Source organism: Lingula anatina, chromosome 7 (assembly GCF_051362555.1).
Source record: "Lingula anatina isolate TDL-2025a chromosome 7, LinAna3.0, whole genome shotgun sequence".
In the NCBI taxonomy this organism is placed as follows: domain Eukaryota; kingdom Metazoa; phylum Brachiopoda; class Lingulata; order Lingulida; family Lingulidae; genus Lingula; species Lingula anatina.
Window position 1 is genome coordinate 19732506 of NC_141773.1, and position 16399 is coordinate 19748904.

Sequence of the window (16399 nt, forward strand, 5' to 3'; positions counted from 1 at the left end):
AATTTTCTTCTATTTGACGTAAGCAAATGGTCAGTTCATCATGAGAGAGCTCTATTCCCGCCCCCTGCCTGGCTTACTGCTATTTTAGTTTTAGTCCTTGAACAAAAAACATCCAATTTGAGGAGATCCTAGCACGCAAATCCATGCGTTAGCACTCCTATTGAAGATTCTGATATGTAGTGTCTGTGCTAACAGTACATATCAGAATCTTCAATAGGAGTGCTAACGCATGAATTTTCGTGCTTAGGAGATCCCAGTTTCCACGGCACCAGTGATGCCTTTGACACCAGTGTCTTTGACACTGTGTTCACTATAAATAAGGTTTTCATGAGACGTTCACCACTTGACTTTTGGTGTATTATTCAGACTAAAAATCAACTGAAGTTTTCAGTATTTCATCCAACAATCCACTCGTCCTGCAGCTAACAAGCGCTCGATCACACTAGCTCCTGTAGAAATTGACCTATTTCTGAAATAGAGGCTCCGAAGATATTTTGCGTAAACAAAATGGCGGACCAGCTGGTTGCAAGCAGGAAAAATGTTGCGCCAGTTCGGGTGGGTTACTATGAGATGGAGAGAACGATCGGGAAAGGGAACTTTGCAGTCGTCAAGCTGGCCAATCATCTCATTACCAAATCCAAGGTAAGCTCCCAGTTGGATCTAGGGCATACAGAAGCACACCCATAGGCCCACATGTAATTTCATTTGAGTTGACGATTCGGTTTCAGTACTGTCTTCAGAATCAGACTCAGTCTCTCGGTGTCTGGTACGTATATTTTGTTATGGTTATAGTGGTGAGAAGATAATTCAATGATCATTTGATCGCCACTTAAGAACGTTGCACACGTATTCAAGGTGCAATGATATCGGAGCCGCATTTGTCGCATACTTCGTTCATTTCTGACACTTGACACGAGCGTGAGTTTGTTCCAATAAGGTCACCAAGGGATGCATATTTAACTGGAGTGGTGCTCATGTGTGGTGCAATACACTATATTAACTATGTCGGCCCAAAGTTTTTTAAACGTAAATTCTTTATGCATTTTGATCATTAAATCGAGATCAGCTTGAATTTGAAAAAAGTATAGTGCTATGTGTCCCCAGTGTCAGTGTTTTAATTCATTCTCACTCCTGGTCTTTTAAATGTTTTAGTCAAGAAGAGGCCAAGTTCTGCAAACATGTCTGTTAAATTTCTTAATCATATATGTAGACAAAAATGTACTACAGAGCTGCACTTGCCTCGGGAGCAGTCCTAGGAGGCAGCAAAATGCACAGTGTATGGATTGAGAGCAGTTCATTGGCTAAGGAAGAAAATTTTCAGTGTACTAGTATTTTTTTTTCTTAATGAAAAACTTCTTTCCTGTACTTTCATGTCATTTTAAACTTGCATATATATTTAAAACCTAAATATATTATTAATTTTCATTGTTTTGTGAAGGTTTCATGTGATACTGGCAGGGCTTGACAATAACTGTTTTGAGAAACTTGTCGGTGGGCAAGCAAGTCTGAAAATCTAGTTGCCTCACTCCAAAACCTACTTGTCCCACTAATTATTTTAAATACTGTGTGGGAGGGGGATGAAACAGAATCTTAATAGCCCCACTCAAAAATTACATGTTCAAATGGTGAGTGCTTGTTCTTATATGTTAAGGCCAAAAGAACTGTCTCTGTATTGGGGAAACTGCATCTTTTCAAGGACTATATGATGGCGATATGGATTGTTGCTTGCCAAACCCTAAAGTTAGCCAAATGCAAACAGCAATCTCTGTAAGGCTAATAGATAATTATATTTGCCACATCACACAATATTATATTGTACATTTGTAAAGTCAATTTTATTGCCAACTTTCATACTCCGACATGCCTAAAATAGAATACTAGTATATGAGGCACATGATATTGACCAAATTTTACCTTTTTACTTTCACAAATTTTGCAATAATGGAATATCTGTGTATTTTTAAGATTAAATAAGTAAGCAAACTGGTGTCCTAGCTTGCTGGAGAACGCCCTGCGTATCAGTATCTAGTTGAAAGATAGAGGGTTGTTCATATAGAGTAATGCAGTGAGATAGAGCATTGTGGAGAACACTGAAATATCAATAGACATAAAATCCACAAAAAAAGGTCAGTGGGAAACTTTTTGATCAGATTTTCTTGATTCTGTGGAGAATTTAACTTAGACGGTATATATATGCAAGTGAAAGTGATCTGTTAGCAAGTCACTTCATTTGTAGACAAGTATGACTTAAATTGTTGTTCCCGACTGCAGAAATCACTTGCATTGTGTAAGCAAGTAACGCCAGTAGGTATGTCAGACCCTGCCTGGTGTTACACTAGAAGTCTGTTAAAAAAAAGATTTTATTTACAACTCTTTTCCTTACATACTGATACAGATGTCAATTATACCTTTTTCTTCTTCACTACGTATATGTATTTCCCATTCATATTTTCAGTTTTGTTTTACTAAACTCAGATTATTCCATTATAAGTCACTGTAATTATAACATCTATAGAGCTATAAATTTGTTTCATGTTTATATGACAATTGTGCTAATTTACTTATGAAATAAAACAGTTGGCACGTTTTTTCACCAAAATATTTTGATCAGAGGAACAGTCCTTTGTACCAGCTATGTCAGGCAATATTCAAAAATTTAAGACCAAAACTAAAAAAAAAAGACATCTGTTTAGCTCAGCTGGGAGTTGAAATTGATATCGTATTGTTACAATAAAAGGAAAAAAGAAGTACTAGTACTAGTAATTAGGAAGTGTAATATGAGTAAGATTTTAGAAAAGCATTCTGAATAATTTCCTCAAAAGCATATCACTTTAAACAGTAATTTCCTGAGAACATTATGTGATAAAACCTGTGATCCTTTCCTGTATCTGCAACCCATGGTACTTATATCATAATGGAGTTAGGCTTGGGTATTGCTCAGTTTTACATACATATGAGTAAATGACACACAGTACATAGTGCAGTTGTCCTTTTCACCTATTTGTGTTGTGTGAAAAATTATGAGAACTCAGAAGAAACCTCACAGGGCAATTCTTGGAAGCACGACATTCTGAGAAACGTGTAGATGTCTGCTTGTGAAAAAAAAGGTGTTTGGTGTAAATATTGAGAGAAGTAAGATGGGTAAAAAAAAAAAGAATTATGAGCTCTAAGATGTTCTGTAGTTGTTGATCTTTTCAAAGCTATGTTACTGTCCTTGAAATTTATTTTAGTTGTTGATAATAAAACCTATGACTTTTCAGAATACAACAGTATCAAAATATCTTTAAAAAATTTGTGGTAATTTTCATAGTTTTTTCAACTAATGTAAAAATATTTGTTCCCAAAGATATATTGATATTTCTTTTGATGTCTTTGTCCAATGATTTTTCCGTATTGCTAATGAGACAAATATGTAGACATATTTTACTTGGATATATTCTGAATCATTTGCAGGTTGCCATCAAAATCATTGACAAAACACAGCTGGATGAAGAAAACCTCAGGAAGATATTCAGGGAGATTCAGATTATGAAACTTCTCTGTCATCCAAATATTGTTAGGTTGTACCAGGTAAAATTGATTTAATTAATTGATAATTTTTTTAAAGATAATATATATGCATTGAGGCTGGCAAATCACAATTTAGCCAGATCACAAGGAATTATTTTTATTAATAAGTACATTTATTCTAGTCAAAAAGACTTAATGTGTCAATTAGATATTTTTTAATCATCCGTTAAACCACCAGGTTTGTCAGATTTGCGAAGATTTAGCTGCATGTTTTCTTGATTTAGAATAATAAGTATTAGATGAAAAGAGGAAAAAAGAAGTAAGTGTAATGTAATTTTAACTTGTTTGTTTTTATCATAAAACAGAGAAAGAAATTAGCCTGTCATATATTTTATTGTACATAATAAAACCATGCTATTGAGCACAGCACAGCATTTGCAATAAAAGGTTTGTTCTCTTATTTGCAAGGTAATAAGATGCTGTTTATTTATATGACAGGTATTCCGTAGGCATTTTGTTTCCATTCACAACAAACAGTAATCGTACAATATCAAACACGGGTGCAGTACTGCTGCACATGTGTGACATTTTCATCTGGTAAAAGCCTAAGCTCCATCTCCTCCTGAGAGGAATCAAAAGCCCACGTGTGAACCCAAATTCTAGTAGTAACCGAGTACATGGTTTTGCCTTACAGTCAGACCGAAGAGGCAGTGAGACACAGACGTTGCCTGTCACTTTGGTTTAATACTTGCCTCACAAAAGCAATAGGACACTGACACTGTCAAGCATTATGGTTTGATAAATTTGCCTCAAGTGCTCATTCAGCAATCAGTATTTAAGATACTGTTTGATATGGCCTCTCACCTGGGGTTGACATTTGCCTCATCAAATTATGACGCATCAAAGAGAGAGAGACTGCTTGATGTTGCCGGTCAGGGTTTTTATATTTGCCTCACCAAATTATGCAATAGTAAGACATGCTGACATCTAAAAAAAAACTACTAGTCAAAGATTTTTTTTTTTTAAATGAGACATTTGGAAATGATCAGTGCTCTATTAGAGGACATACTCAATTTTTAGTCTGTTTTTTATGCTGTAGGATTACAAAGCATAATTGTATCTGAAGACACTGCAAGGATTTTTCTAGGAAATTATATTTCCAGGAATTCGATCAGGTGTCTTACAGCAACCTTGGAAATTTGAAACGTGTAACAAGCTGCTGACAAGGTCTTCTTAGAATCCGTTTTGTGGAGTGTCAGAGAAGATAGTTAATCAGCATTTCAAATTAACCTTTTTGCTTAGAAAACCATGTGTCATTAATGTTTGTTATTGTAGGTTATGGAGACGCCAAGGATGCTTTATCTAGTCATGGAATATGCAAGTGGAGGGGAAATCTTTGGTATGTAGAGTTACAGCAAAAAATTATATTAATTCCATTAGCTAATATACTTCTTTTCATTTAAGAATGACAACCTAAAGGTTGAAATTATACATCCACACAAGAATGTCTTACCAAGAATGTCAGAATCAGTTTGGCAAAATTTGGCCCTAAAGTTGATACTTCTTTTTTTTTTGTACCTGTAAACCCCTGAAGGCCTTTATCTTTCCATAGAAATGTGCACAAGCAAGATTTCCATGTGGTTTTCAACACAAATCATCTTTAAAAATTCCCATTTTTTATGCTCTTATCAAGTTGATAGTTAGCAATCTGTTGTTTGGAGCATAGTATATATATATATATATATATATATATATATATATATATATATATATATATATATATATATATATATATATATATATATGAGTGAGTCAGAAAAATTATATTGTTTTTAAACTTTTAAAAAAATTAATGATACATTTATTTATTATTATTATCCCTCACATTTAGATCACCTGGTAGCACATGGAAGAATGAATGAGAAAGATGCCAGGAAAAGATTCAAGCAGATAGTAGCTGCGGTGGCTTACTGCCACAAGCATCACGTGGTGCACAGAGATCTTAAGGCTGAAAACTTACTCCTAGATGCTAATCTCAATATTAAGATTGCAGGTCAGTTCTTGTGTAATCTCTGCCTTTTAATATATTCTGAAGGTACACAGTAATGATAGTACGTAGTTAAAAGTTGGTGGTAATAATGCAGTTTTAATGAATTATTTAACCAAAATCAAAATCGCCAAAATGGACAAAAAAAAAAAAACTATTTTGTGTACTGTCATTGTTATTTTCTGCTTTAATTATTTTTCACATGATATGATTAATAATTTATAAAATTAACTGTTTTACCTAAAACACATCGAAAAAAAAATTTTTTTTAAAGTGATCAATTTTCTGCCTTGCATTGAAAACATTCTGAAAAGGTGTGTTTACTTGGTTTCCAAGAAAAGTTGATCAATCGTAAGAAAGTAGAATATTTTTGCGTACACGTAACATAAGCAGCCGTTACCTGTGTCTCATTTTCTTATACCAGGGTATATGTTGCTTCAGTTTCATGGCATGTTTTTGTTCTCAAAGTGATATCAGTAGTAACTTGCATTTTCAAGAATCTTCCTTTTTCCATTGATTATTGCTAAGTAGTCTTGTAAATAAAATTACATTGCAATGCATCTTTCATCAGGCAACTTTTGTGGTCTCCATTTTGACTGTATCTAAGTTGTAGCTAATTCCTCCATGCAACAGTCTCTTATATCAATCTCTTATGGGAGAATTAAAAAAATGATTTATCAGTTATTGTAATTTTCTTTGTAGACTTTGGCTTTAGCAATCATTTCCAAGCAGGTGCCCTTCTGAAGACTTGTTGTGGTAGTCCCCCTTATGCTGCCCCAGAATTATTTGAAGGCAAAGAATATAATGCTCCAAAAGTAGATATATGGGTAAGCATAGCCAATACACTGTTGATTAAAAAAAAGCTATTGAAATTATCCTCAAAGGTGTGAAAGTTGAATTATGGAAATTCACATTACAAAAAGCTAATACTGGTTTTAATTAGTTCTGAGGTTAAAAATATTGGTTGATAAATGATCAAATATGTATTGTTAAAATCATGTAGAGGGGAAGTCGAGTTCATGGAAGGTAAACTTGTAACGCTTTTTTGATCTGTCAGTATTTCTGGTAAATGGTACTCTGTGTTGAATGTGAAGGGTTTACTTGAATTAAAAATAGACACTGTTTTAAATTCAAAAACAGTATTCTTTGTTTTATTTATTTATTTATTTATTTATTTTTTTTTGATTTATCATCTTCAATTTAAAAAAAATGAAACCTTTTTTTCTATTTCTTTTTTAATTTTTAATTTTATTTATTTATTTTATTTTTACTGTATTGCAACCATATCACTCTTTGTATCAATACGTAATTGTACTTGCACAAACTTAGCAAAAACTTTCTTCTAAGTGGCAACATTTTCTAATTATCAGAGTCTGGGTGTGGTCCTCTACGTGTTAGTGTGTGGGGCTTTGCCCTTTGACGGGAGCACACTGCAAAGTTTACGGGCACGGGTCCTGGCCGGCCAATTTCGTATTCCCTTCTTCATGTCCACAGGTATAGTAGTCTACTAGAACTGTGAGCACTTGTTTTTCTTTTTGATAATTTTATGTGAATTGTATTTTAAATACAAGGATGGATAATGTAATATAATGAGGTCACTTGATATGATGAAGCTGATTTAGGAGCAGGTGTCTTATGTTTTTAATTTGGAGGAGTTCTTCCTTTTTGTACATATAAGGGGGCCTAGAAAGTTAAAGGTATCCTGATTTTGCACCAAATCAAATTATTCTTTAAAAAAAAGCAATTTTATCCCACTCCAGCATTGTTACTAGACCTGTTCCTGCATTTGGATTCTATGTTTCATACCATTTCTAATTTAATATTTCAGTTCTAAATGTCTGGTTAGACATTTAGAAGGCCACAGTCTTCTTGTAAATTATAAACATAAATATCAACATCAGGTTCTTTTAATTGTGGTATTTTATCATTTTAATGTGGGAATTGGAAAAGATGAACATTTTTTTGCAGGCTTTGTAGACAAGTAATATAAGACTTTGCAAGCTATATAATACATATTATTTGCATGCGATTATGCATTTCCATGTTTTAGAATGTGAGCATCTGATCAGAGGGATGCTGAGAGTAGATGCAAATAAAAGGTATAACATGTCGCAAATCATGGAGCACAAGTGGATGAAGCTCGGTGACGAGGATGTCATCTTTGATGCGACGCGGAAAGATTACATGTGCGAAGACGAGGGCCTAGAGGATGAAGGTCTCAACGAACAAGTCCTGCAGCAAATGGAGAGTTTACATATAAGTAGAGAAACAGTATTACAGGTGAGGATGGAGTTCATGCCATACTGTAAATATTGATGTGAGCATTTAATATGCAGCATTTAATATTATAATTATGTGTATAGAGATGAAAAACTGGTTTGTGGTGATTTTTAAGTATATTATATTATATTGCCAGTTCTCAGTTTTTGAGTATATGTCTATTGTGCACTGCCTATTTATTATGTGGTGCAGATGTGTATAAACTGGTAAAAGAGTTTGATATTGAGCTGATGTTTTAAAATGACTATTTATGGCATTTCAGTCAGTCCAAGGCAAGTGCTATGACCATAACAGTGCAATCTACCACTTACTTCATGACAAACTAAAACGCCACCACAACAAAGCCAGCAACTCACTGGTGCCTGACAGCCTGCCTATTGCCACGCGGACAGAAAGGCGCTCTAGTATTACTACAGGAGTAGGTAAGTAAAAAAAAATCTAAATATTCACTCTATAGTTTTGTCTTATCAGTTGAACATGATAATTATGATATTAACTCTTTGAATTTGTCTTCCAGTGGAGCGTGTTGAAGTCCCTGTGGAAAATGACAAAAATACCAATACATCAGTATCGCCCCACATCAGTCCGGTCCCGCAGCAAATGCCTTTCTTTGGACAGAATCCAGCTTGTTTGCCGTTGGTAGGTTTATTTATTTATCTATATATTTATTTATTTATTATTTTTGCACCTGTGAACAGTTGGATTGCACAGTAAAATGAAAGATTAAAAGCTGCAAGAAAGAAATACTAAATAATGCATGAAGTATGTAAAAGTTAAATTGAAAGGTGGTTGTTAAAAGTAATCAGGTAATTAAATTGTGTTGTGACTAGTAAAAGGGCTTTAACAAGATAAATCTCAACTAAATTTTAGTTTTCAACCAAACATTCTCCTTTTGTCATCTATTTTGCTCTTAGCATAAAATGTCTTTATGATGGAAACTGGTATTATGCATACCATTTAGCTGCCTCATTTTTCCCTTTGACCAGCAGAATGATTGTTAATCAAAAGCTTATGGCTCATGAGTGATTTGTTTAAAAAGAAAGAAGAAAGAGAAAACTTAGTTAAACATTATCTGAAGCAAGCCACCCCCTGTGTTTTCAGTCGGATTCTGACAGTGATGGAGAAGAACCGTCCCCTGAGGCTCTGGCACGCTACCTAGCCATGCGGCGCCACACAGTGGGTGTAGGGGACCCGCGTCACGAGCCACCAGAAGACATGCGTGTGCGCCTTGCTCATCATCAGCCAATCACAGCATTACCACAGCTGCCCACCTTTACGCCGACTAGTTTCCTGCCTCACATCAACCTGCCGCAAAACTTGCCACCAGTACAGAATTTCTCACCACAGAACTTTATGGAGAAGGATCCCCATCTACTGAAACCCCCTTCTGTTCTCAGTGGAGGTAGGCAGGATGTTGTTGTGACATCATAATCAACAGTCTCAATTGTTGTGACATCATATAACTCTCTCCCTCATTGTGACATCATCAGCAGTGGCATTTGTTGTGACTTACTACTGTCTTCAGCATTGTGACATCATTCACAAAGTCTCACTTTTTGAGAATGATACAAACTGTCAACTTCTGTGACATGTAACTCCACTATTACTACTTGTGACATCATAAAAGTCTGTATCTCATTTTGATATATAATGACATCATAAAACAACTTCCAACTTACCCTGAAAAGCTAAATCAGTTTATCTTTGACATTATTCAACACATTCTTAATTGTTGTTATATATATTTATTATTTTTCTTATAATTGTTATAGCTATATCCATACAAAGATTGCATTCAGCAAGAGTCCACCTGGAGTTAGTTCAAACTGCTTAGTATGATAGTTTCATTGTGAAGACACCCTCAGGGTATTTTTTTCTGTTTTAACAGTATCAATACTTGTCATTATCAATATTTTTGTTATTCTCGTCCTAGGAATGCCAGCACACTGGGGAAGAAGGGCCTCGGATGGTGGGGCAAATATCCAGCTGTTCTCACAGTATTTCCAGCAGCAGCAGGTCTATGGAGGAAGAGGAAGTCAAACCCAACAGACTGGGAGCCATGAAGGAGTGGGGATGGTAAGTCATGTTGGTTTTAATTCACAGCTGCCACTGCCATCTTGAATATCTAGCCTAGGTAACAGTAAGGGAGTTGAACTCTCAGGATCTGCAGTAGGTTGATTTTGGTTTGTATCAAAAGGCTTGCCAAACCAGGGCATAAGCAAACTTAGCACCTGTGCTGTATTTCACAGGCACATTTGTGATGAAAAAGCCTAGAAATGTACTTATTCTGTTTTACATATTTTTTTCAAATGTTCAGGGTAAAAGAGGCAGAATATCAGATTTATCATTGTACTCGATGTACCTGCTTTTAGGGAGTTTAACCCCTTGAACACTGCTTAGTTTAGTTTAGGGGTAGCTCAGGGGTGGTTGGGGGGGGGGGGAGATGGCGGCATGGACTTTTCCCTTACCTCTCTTTTTCTCAGACATATTTTGTAAGGTCTTATAAGGTTTTATAAGTTTCTCGCAGTTGTCTGATAACAGACTCAATATTTTCAGCTGTCTCCGGGTCACACGCTGCCGTCGCCATCCATACAGACACCTGTCACACTGGAGGAAGGTCAGACGTCTGACAATGAGCCTGACGATGAGGATGTTTCCAGGTAAAAAGCCAAAATTAACATTCATTTGAAGCAGGTGAAGTTTACATAAACATTTATTCATTTATGTAATTCTTAAAATCAGAGGATGAAAGATGAAAATCATTTAAGATGAAATTGAAGGGAAAAAGAATTTTAAAAAAAATATTGTGCCTTTGAAATAAATTGTTTTATAATTTTGAAATGTATTTACTTATTAGTTTTAAAGTGTCTTTATTGTGTAATAATCATTGGTAAATTATGGATGTATTTACTCATATTTGGCTCCTTTTTTCCTTGCAGGTATCTTCAAACGAGGGGCAAGCGCCACACGCTGGCCATGGCGAGTGCCGTACATGAAGTCCCTGAGGAGCTGCAGGAGCAGCTGGCTCTTCATCCAATTAGAGGGCGGCGTGGAGGCATGCTGACCCCTGGTGAGAGATTACCCAGTAAGTCTGTGGTTTAAAGTTGTCGTCTGCTCTTTGTCTGCGACCACTGTGCTCTTGACCCACGCTATATTTTTCTTCCTTAATTTATTTCAGACAGGTGTTTTATCTGTCCTCTTCAACATTTTATATTTTTTAAGGGTAGATCAATGCATTTTAATCAATTTTTTCACTTTTTCTCCTAAAAGAAGTTATTTTTAATAAGGCGAAGTAAACAAATATGCTAACATGCATGTGGAATTCTCTGTAAAAATGCTTTGAGATCCTTTAGAAACTTTATTTTACCAACTGCTTTTTTTGTTCACAGGTCGGGACTCTTTCAAAGATGTGAATTCTCTCCATCTGCCAAATGAGCGTTTCTCCCCGGTGCGGCGTGCCAGTGACGGGCTAGCCAGTATACATAAGTACCAAGTCCACCTTGAGAACCTGTACAAACAGACTCTCCGGGAGCAACAGAGGTCACAAAACAGTCTGAAACAGTTGCAGCAAGAACATCAGAAATTACAGGTAAAAGTTACGAAAAAGTATCATGCAGGTAGTATTACAATAGCAACAGTAATAATAATTTTAACAATTGTAATATTAATAATATTTATAATGATAATAATAATAGAAGTTATGATAATAATGGAAAATCACAAAAAATTGATTAAGTAAATTAAGTTGAAAAATTATAGTTTTAAGTTATAAAATATTCATCCAGATTGGTGTCCACCTGAAATAAAAGACTTCAGGGAAAAAATACTGGTAATAGGTGTCTGTTTATTTTAATTATTTGAAACCTTGATCGTGCAAAAATGGTGATAAAATGAGTAAGGATGTCATAACAAAACTGGGAAATTTTGACAAGATATATTTACCAAATGTTTATCATTTGATTAGAAAACAGTGGGCAACACTTCTCCGGTGAACCAGGCTGAGCTTCAGCAACAACACGCTCTCCACCGACTACAACAACAACAACAACATCAACATCATCAACAACCGCAACAGAGCATGCATACCACATCTCCAGAAAGTCAGGTAGAACTGCAACAACTACACAGATTACAGCAGCAACAACGTGGCGTGCATCCCTCTCCGCCCCCACCACCGCTAACACCTACAGGCCATGACATGCAGGCGGACGTCCAGGCAGCAAGTTTATACATGCAGCGCCTGCACCTCCAGCAGTATCAAACAGGTAGTCCACCGCCAGTTCCCTCACCGAGCTTTCATTTGATGGATCGCAATAGATCCAGTCCACCTGCCTATAATTCTCTTCATCATAAAACTGAAAATACCCCACAATCTTTCCATATGGTTTCTCCCCAACCACAACAACGAACAAGCCCACCGCCAAAGAACTTACAGATGATCAAAGAAGACACCGACGCTAATGAGGAAGGGAACAATGGAGAGGTTGAGATGGAAGAAGAGCAGACCCAAGTGCTACAGCGACGACGGCAAAATTTTTCTCTCAATCCACAAATCAGTATAACGGACACTTTGGGGCATGTGACTCCCGTGGTGTCGGGCCTCAGTGACGAGACCAGTGGCACAGATGACTCAAGTGGCATGCCAGCAAGTCATGTAATATCATCACCAGCTTACACCACAGAGAGCCAGTATAGAAACTCTGTGGGGGGCCGCCCTGTGGGGGGTCCTGGGTACTCCATGATGACCACGTATCCTGGTATGAACTTGACGTCAGTCTCTCCGACCTCTGAACCTACTCCGTCCTATCATGATTACACCGCCTCCCCTCTCAACTCCACAATGCCCATGATGGGCCTGTTTAATGTGAACCATAACTACCATGCTGGCTTGGCGAGGGGAGGGGGAGAGGGTGGCGAACCAAGGTCACCCAGTATGGGTGAAGTCAGTCCACGATCACCAAGTCACAGTGGTGTTGGCGGTGGAGGCGTCCGCCATCACCGGCGGTACCACACCGTTCAGAACACCAGAGATGCACTGATACAGGCCCAGAGAATCCATCAACAACAACAGCAACAGCAACATCAGCAGCAACATCACATTCCACCTTACATGCAACTCACATCCCTCTTTGACCCAAATGCCTCGTCAAATATCCACAGCCTCTCCAGTAGCACAGGGGAGCTCACGCTTTCACAGAACTTTCTCAAACTTGGCTCGCCTAGCGAGCTCCCAGCATCCACCAGTGTCGAGGGAATGAATCTTCGTAACAGTCTGAGCGACATGTCACAGGACTTCAAGTTCGCTTTAGCAATGAATTTAACCTCCAAAAAAGCATTAAGTGAGATTTTATCGGAAGTGAAAAGGACACTGGATACGAAGGGGGCTGAAATTGCATATCAGTTCTCGGACAATTTATTTCAACTCAAAAACTGTGATGTTCAGATGGAGATGGAGGTGTGCTGCAGTGGCGCCATCAATGGGCTGCGATTTCGCAAAATTTCAGGCGACCAATGGCAGTACAAGAAACTGTGCAACGAGCTATTAGCAGGCATGGATCTTTGAGATCCCCTGTAGCTGTCCATTTTCTTTCTTTTTTTGCCTCATGCCATGTGAAGCGTTTTATATATATATCAATTTATATATATAAAAATATATATATACAAGTCATTGTAACTCATTATCATCATGTTATGCTATCTAAATGGTCACCATGTGGTACACTTACATTGCCATTAATGTACTCCTTTGGTCCCCATATGGTATTGATAATTGTGGCACACCTTGTACAACATACCGTGGTACTTTTTATTGTACAATTGCAGTATTCATATTCTGTCTATTTAATGTGGTACATATATTGTACAAGTATGGTATTAATATTGTAATTGCCTAGTTATCGGAATAGTGTTGACTCGGTATGAATGTAATATTTAAGTTATGCAGCCTTACTATGGTTGTAGATGTAGAAATTGTACTTTTGGTTTTCGTATGTCACAGATGAGTTACCAATTTTGGTATTCTGAGAAGGTATATTAAATTATTCAGCAAATCTCATCAACTGATAGCAAACTGTTGTTATAGATGGTTTGGATGATATAAAGGACTGATAACATGATTTTTGTCACCTTAAAATGAAAAAATTATAGAATCAAAAATGTTTGAGGAAAAAAATAGTTTTGGTGGAAAAAGATCTTTGTAACTTTACTTTTTGGTAAAAAAGGAGAGTGTGAAAAAGTTCGTGCATAATTTTGCATTTAATGTGCAGATAAGTAAGCCACCTCATTTATGAGGGCAGACGACACTGGCCATCTATAGATGGCAGTGCAAGTCTGTTCCAAAATGAGGCCAAGATGACCTATTTTTAATTTTTACATATTTTTGCATTGTCTGCTGTTTGTTTTTCTTTTATCCATGTCTTAATGAAACAGCTGCGGGTAGTCCTGGACATCAACAGCAATGTATTATACATAATATTAGTATTTAAGACTCACTTTCGTATATTATAATATTTTGCACTGCCATCATTTTTGCATTAGATCACCCTCAACACCTATTATTCTAACTGGCTGTATGTGTTGTCTGTTGTATTCATTTATTTTCAGTAACTATGTGATATTTAATCAAATACTTGACTCATTTGGTGCTACTAGTGGTAATAATACAGAAAATGCATTGCACCGTTGGATGGATATTAACACGGGCTTGGGGTTCCAAGGCAGAATGAACAATGTTTGACATAAAGCATCCTCTCCCTTGGGGATTTCTAAAATTATCTTTTGAGGAAGGAAAAATTCAAATCTGAATTCTGCTGTTGTAGGATTGAAAATAGACTTGCTCAGTTGTTGAAGGCATAGGGGGTAAATATTGATTCAAAACCCTTTTATCAAACCAGTTTTTGGTACTTTTTTCTTGACATTCGGTACCAACTCTTTTGCGATTAATTCTAAAAATGCATCAAATTTGATTCTTTTGCTCAGTTTTTTTTTTTTTTTTTACTTTGATCCTTGTGATGCAAGTGCATTGCTTTAATGAGCCTCTGTTCTTTATCTCAATTTTCACAACGTCTTAAGTTCAAGTTTTTTAAACAAGGCATAATCATGTCTTGCTTATCTGTTACAAAACTTGGTTTCATTAAAAAAAATCCCTCTATGTCTTTATTTTGACAGTATTTTAAGAAGATTCCTTTGGATAAAAAAGTATTTTACTATGGATTTAATTGGTTCTGTCATTGCCATGTGAGACTATGTAGCACGGATGGGATACGGGGGGGGGGGGGGGGGGGGGGGATAGTTCTTATACAGCTGCAAGCCATGAGAAGTTTAACCTGCTATCGTATTCACCATTGCTTTCAGTCAAGTATATGAGTTTTTTGTATCTTGGTGTGTATGTGTGCATGTGCAAGTGTATGTATATAAATAAATATATATATAGACATTGGTGCTAAGTCTGTCCACAGAGATTTCATATGTACAGCTGATTCTTGAACTTAACTGCCTTTATCATCTAAGGTTTTAATATTTACATGTTATTTAATTTTACATTGTGAACCTTGTGTGCCAGTCTGTTTGTTGCAAGAGCATCGGACAAGGGTGCTGGAAAATTGTGTGCTATATAGCTATATATATATATAAGTATATGATAGTTAAAAGATACAGTTCAAACTGCTAGTGCTTTCAACAGTTGACAAAGTACAGAATGAGTAAGTGTTCTACTATTAGACATAGTAAGTGTAAATGAAATCCATAAGAAATATTGCCAAAATGGAAAAGCAGCAGGTTTTGGTACTTAAAAAAACATTAAGTGGCGTTAGTTTAGATTGTAGACGGTTTTTGATATTTGACATGGCTGACATAATTTGATACTTTAAATGACACTGATGTAATATGACACTACTTAATGACAAAAAACAATTTGACACAACATAATGACACTGACACAACTTGACACTTTTGAATGACAATGACATAATGTGATATTGTTATAAGGAATTGTTTATTATACCTGACATTTTCAATCCTGCTTTAATTATGTGACACTACATTTAATATATGTGTAATAGGGCACTTGTTTCCTTACATGACATACAATGAAGTATGACATTGTGTATCAGTATATGTTATTTATTGCCATTTTATGACATGGTTTACAGCATAAAAGTCGACAAAGGGTGACAGTACATGACATTTGATGACTAGGTGACAGTTGTGGGTTTATGACATTGGTGACGTGACATTAAGAACATGCGACACTGTTGACATGTAGTGTCTATGACACGACACTGATTGCACACTACTTACGTGACATGACACTACTTACGTGACATGATATCTCGTGACAGTTAAGGATATGTGACATTGTCATTGTGACAAGGACAGCATATCAAATTCATTGACATTTGACATACTGTGACATGATATGATGAAAGTGATCTTATTCTGAATTAAGTAGCCATATAGTTATATACATGATAACAGCGTATTACTTGTCCGGATTGCGTTATTTAAACTTAAAAAAGCACTTTTCCACTGCGGTTTATCCTACAATCTGATTGTAACAGTTTT

At 36.2% G+C, this 16399-nt stretch overlaps 1 protein-coding gene across 4 annotated transcripts; it reads left to right on the forward strand.

Annotated features, from left to right (window-relative positions):
• The first annotated feature begins 466 nt into the window (after positions 1-466).
• Positions 467-13887, forward strand: LOC106176331 (serine/threonine-protein kinase SIK3). Of its 4 annotated transcripts, none has more exons than XM_013558668.2 (15): positions 467-642; positions 3454-3570; positions 4846-4909; positions 5402-5563; positions 6260-6384; positions 6928-7051; positions 7608-7837; positions 8100-8259; positions 8355-8476; positions 8939-9239; positions 9771-9913; positions 10394-10497; positions 10777-10922; positions 11227-11426; positions 11802-13887. In XM_013558668.2, the coding sequence occupies exons 1-15, from the start codon at positions 508-510 to the stop codon at positions 13398-13400; spliced, it is 3732 nt and encodes a 1243-aa protein (XP_013414122.1). In that variant the 5' UTR covers positions 467-507; the 3' UTR covers positions 13401-13887. The 4 variants fall into 4 exon arrangements, with proteins under 4 accessions (XP_013414122.1, XP_086873939.1, XP_086873940.1 ...); XM_087017813.1 differs by having other exon boundaries at positions 10777-10907; XM_087017814.1 differs by lacking the exons at positions 6260-6384; positions 6928-7051.
• Positions 13888-16399: the final 2512 nt, after the last annotated feature.

Bases quoted from the DNA above. Each gene is read 5' to 3' on its own strand.
- LOC106176331 (XM_013558668.2), top strand. From the start codon at position 508: ATGGCGGACCAGCTGGTTGCAAGCAGGAAAAATGTTGCGCCAGTTCGG. The intron at 7,838-8,099 runs GTGAGGATGGAG...ATGGCATTTCAG, and splicing joins GTAGAGAAACAGTATTACAG to TCAGTCCAAGGCAAGTGCTA. The intron at 10,923-11,226 runs GTAAGTCTGTGG...TTTTGTTCACAG, and splicing joins CCCTGGTGAGAGATTACCCA to GTCGGGACTCTTTCAAAGAT.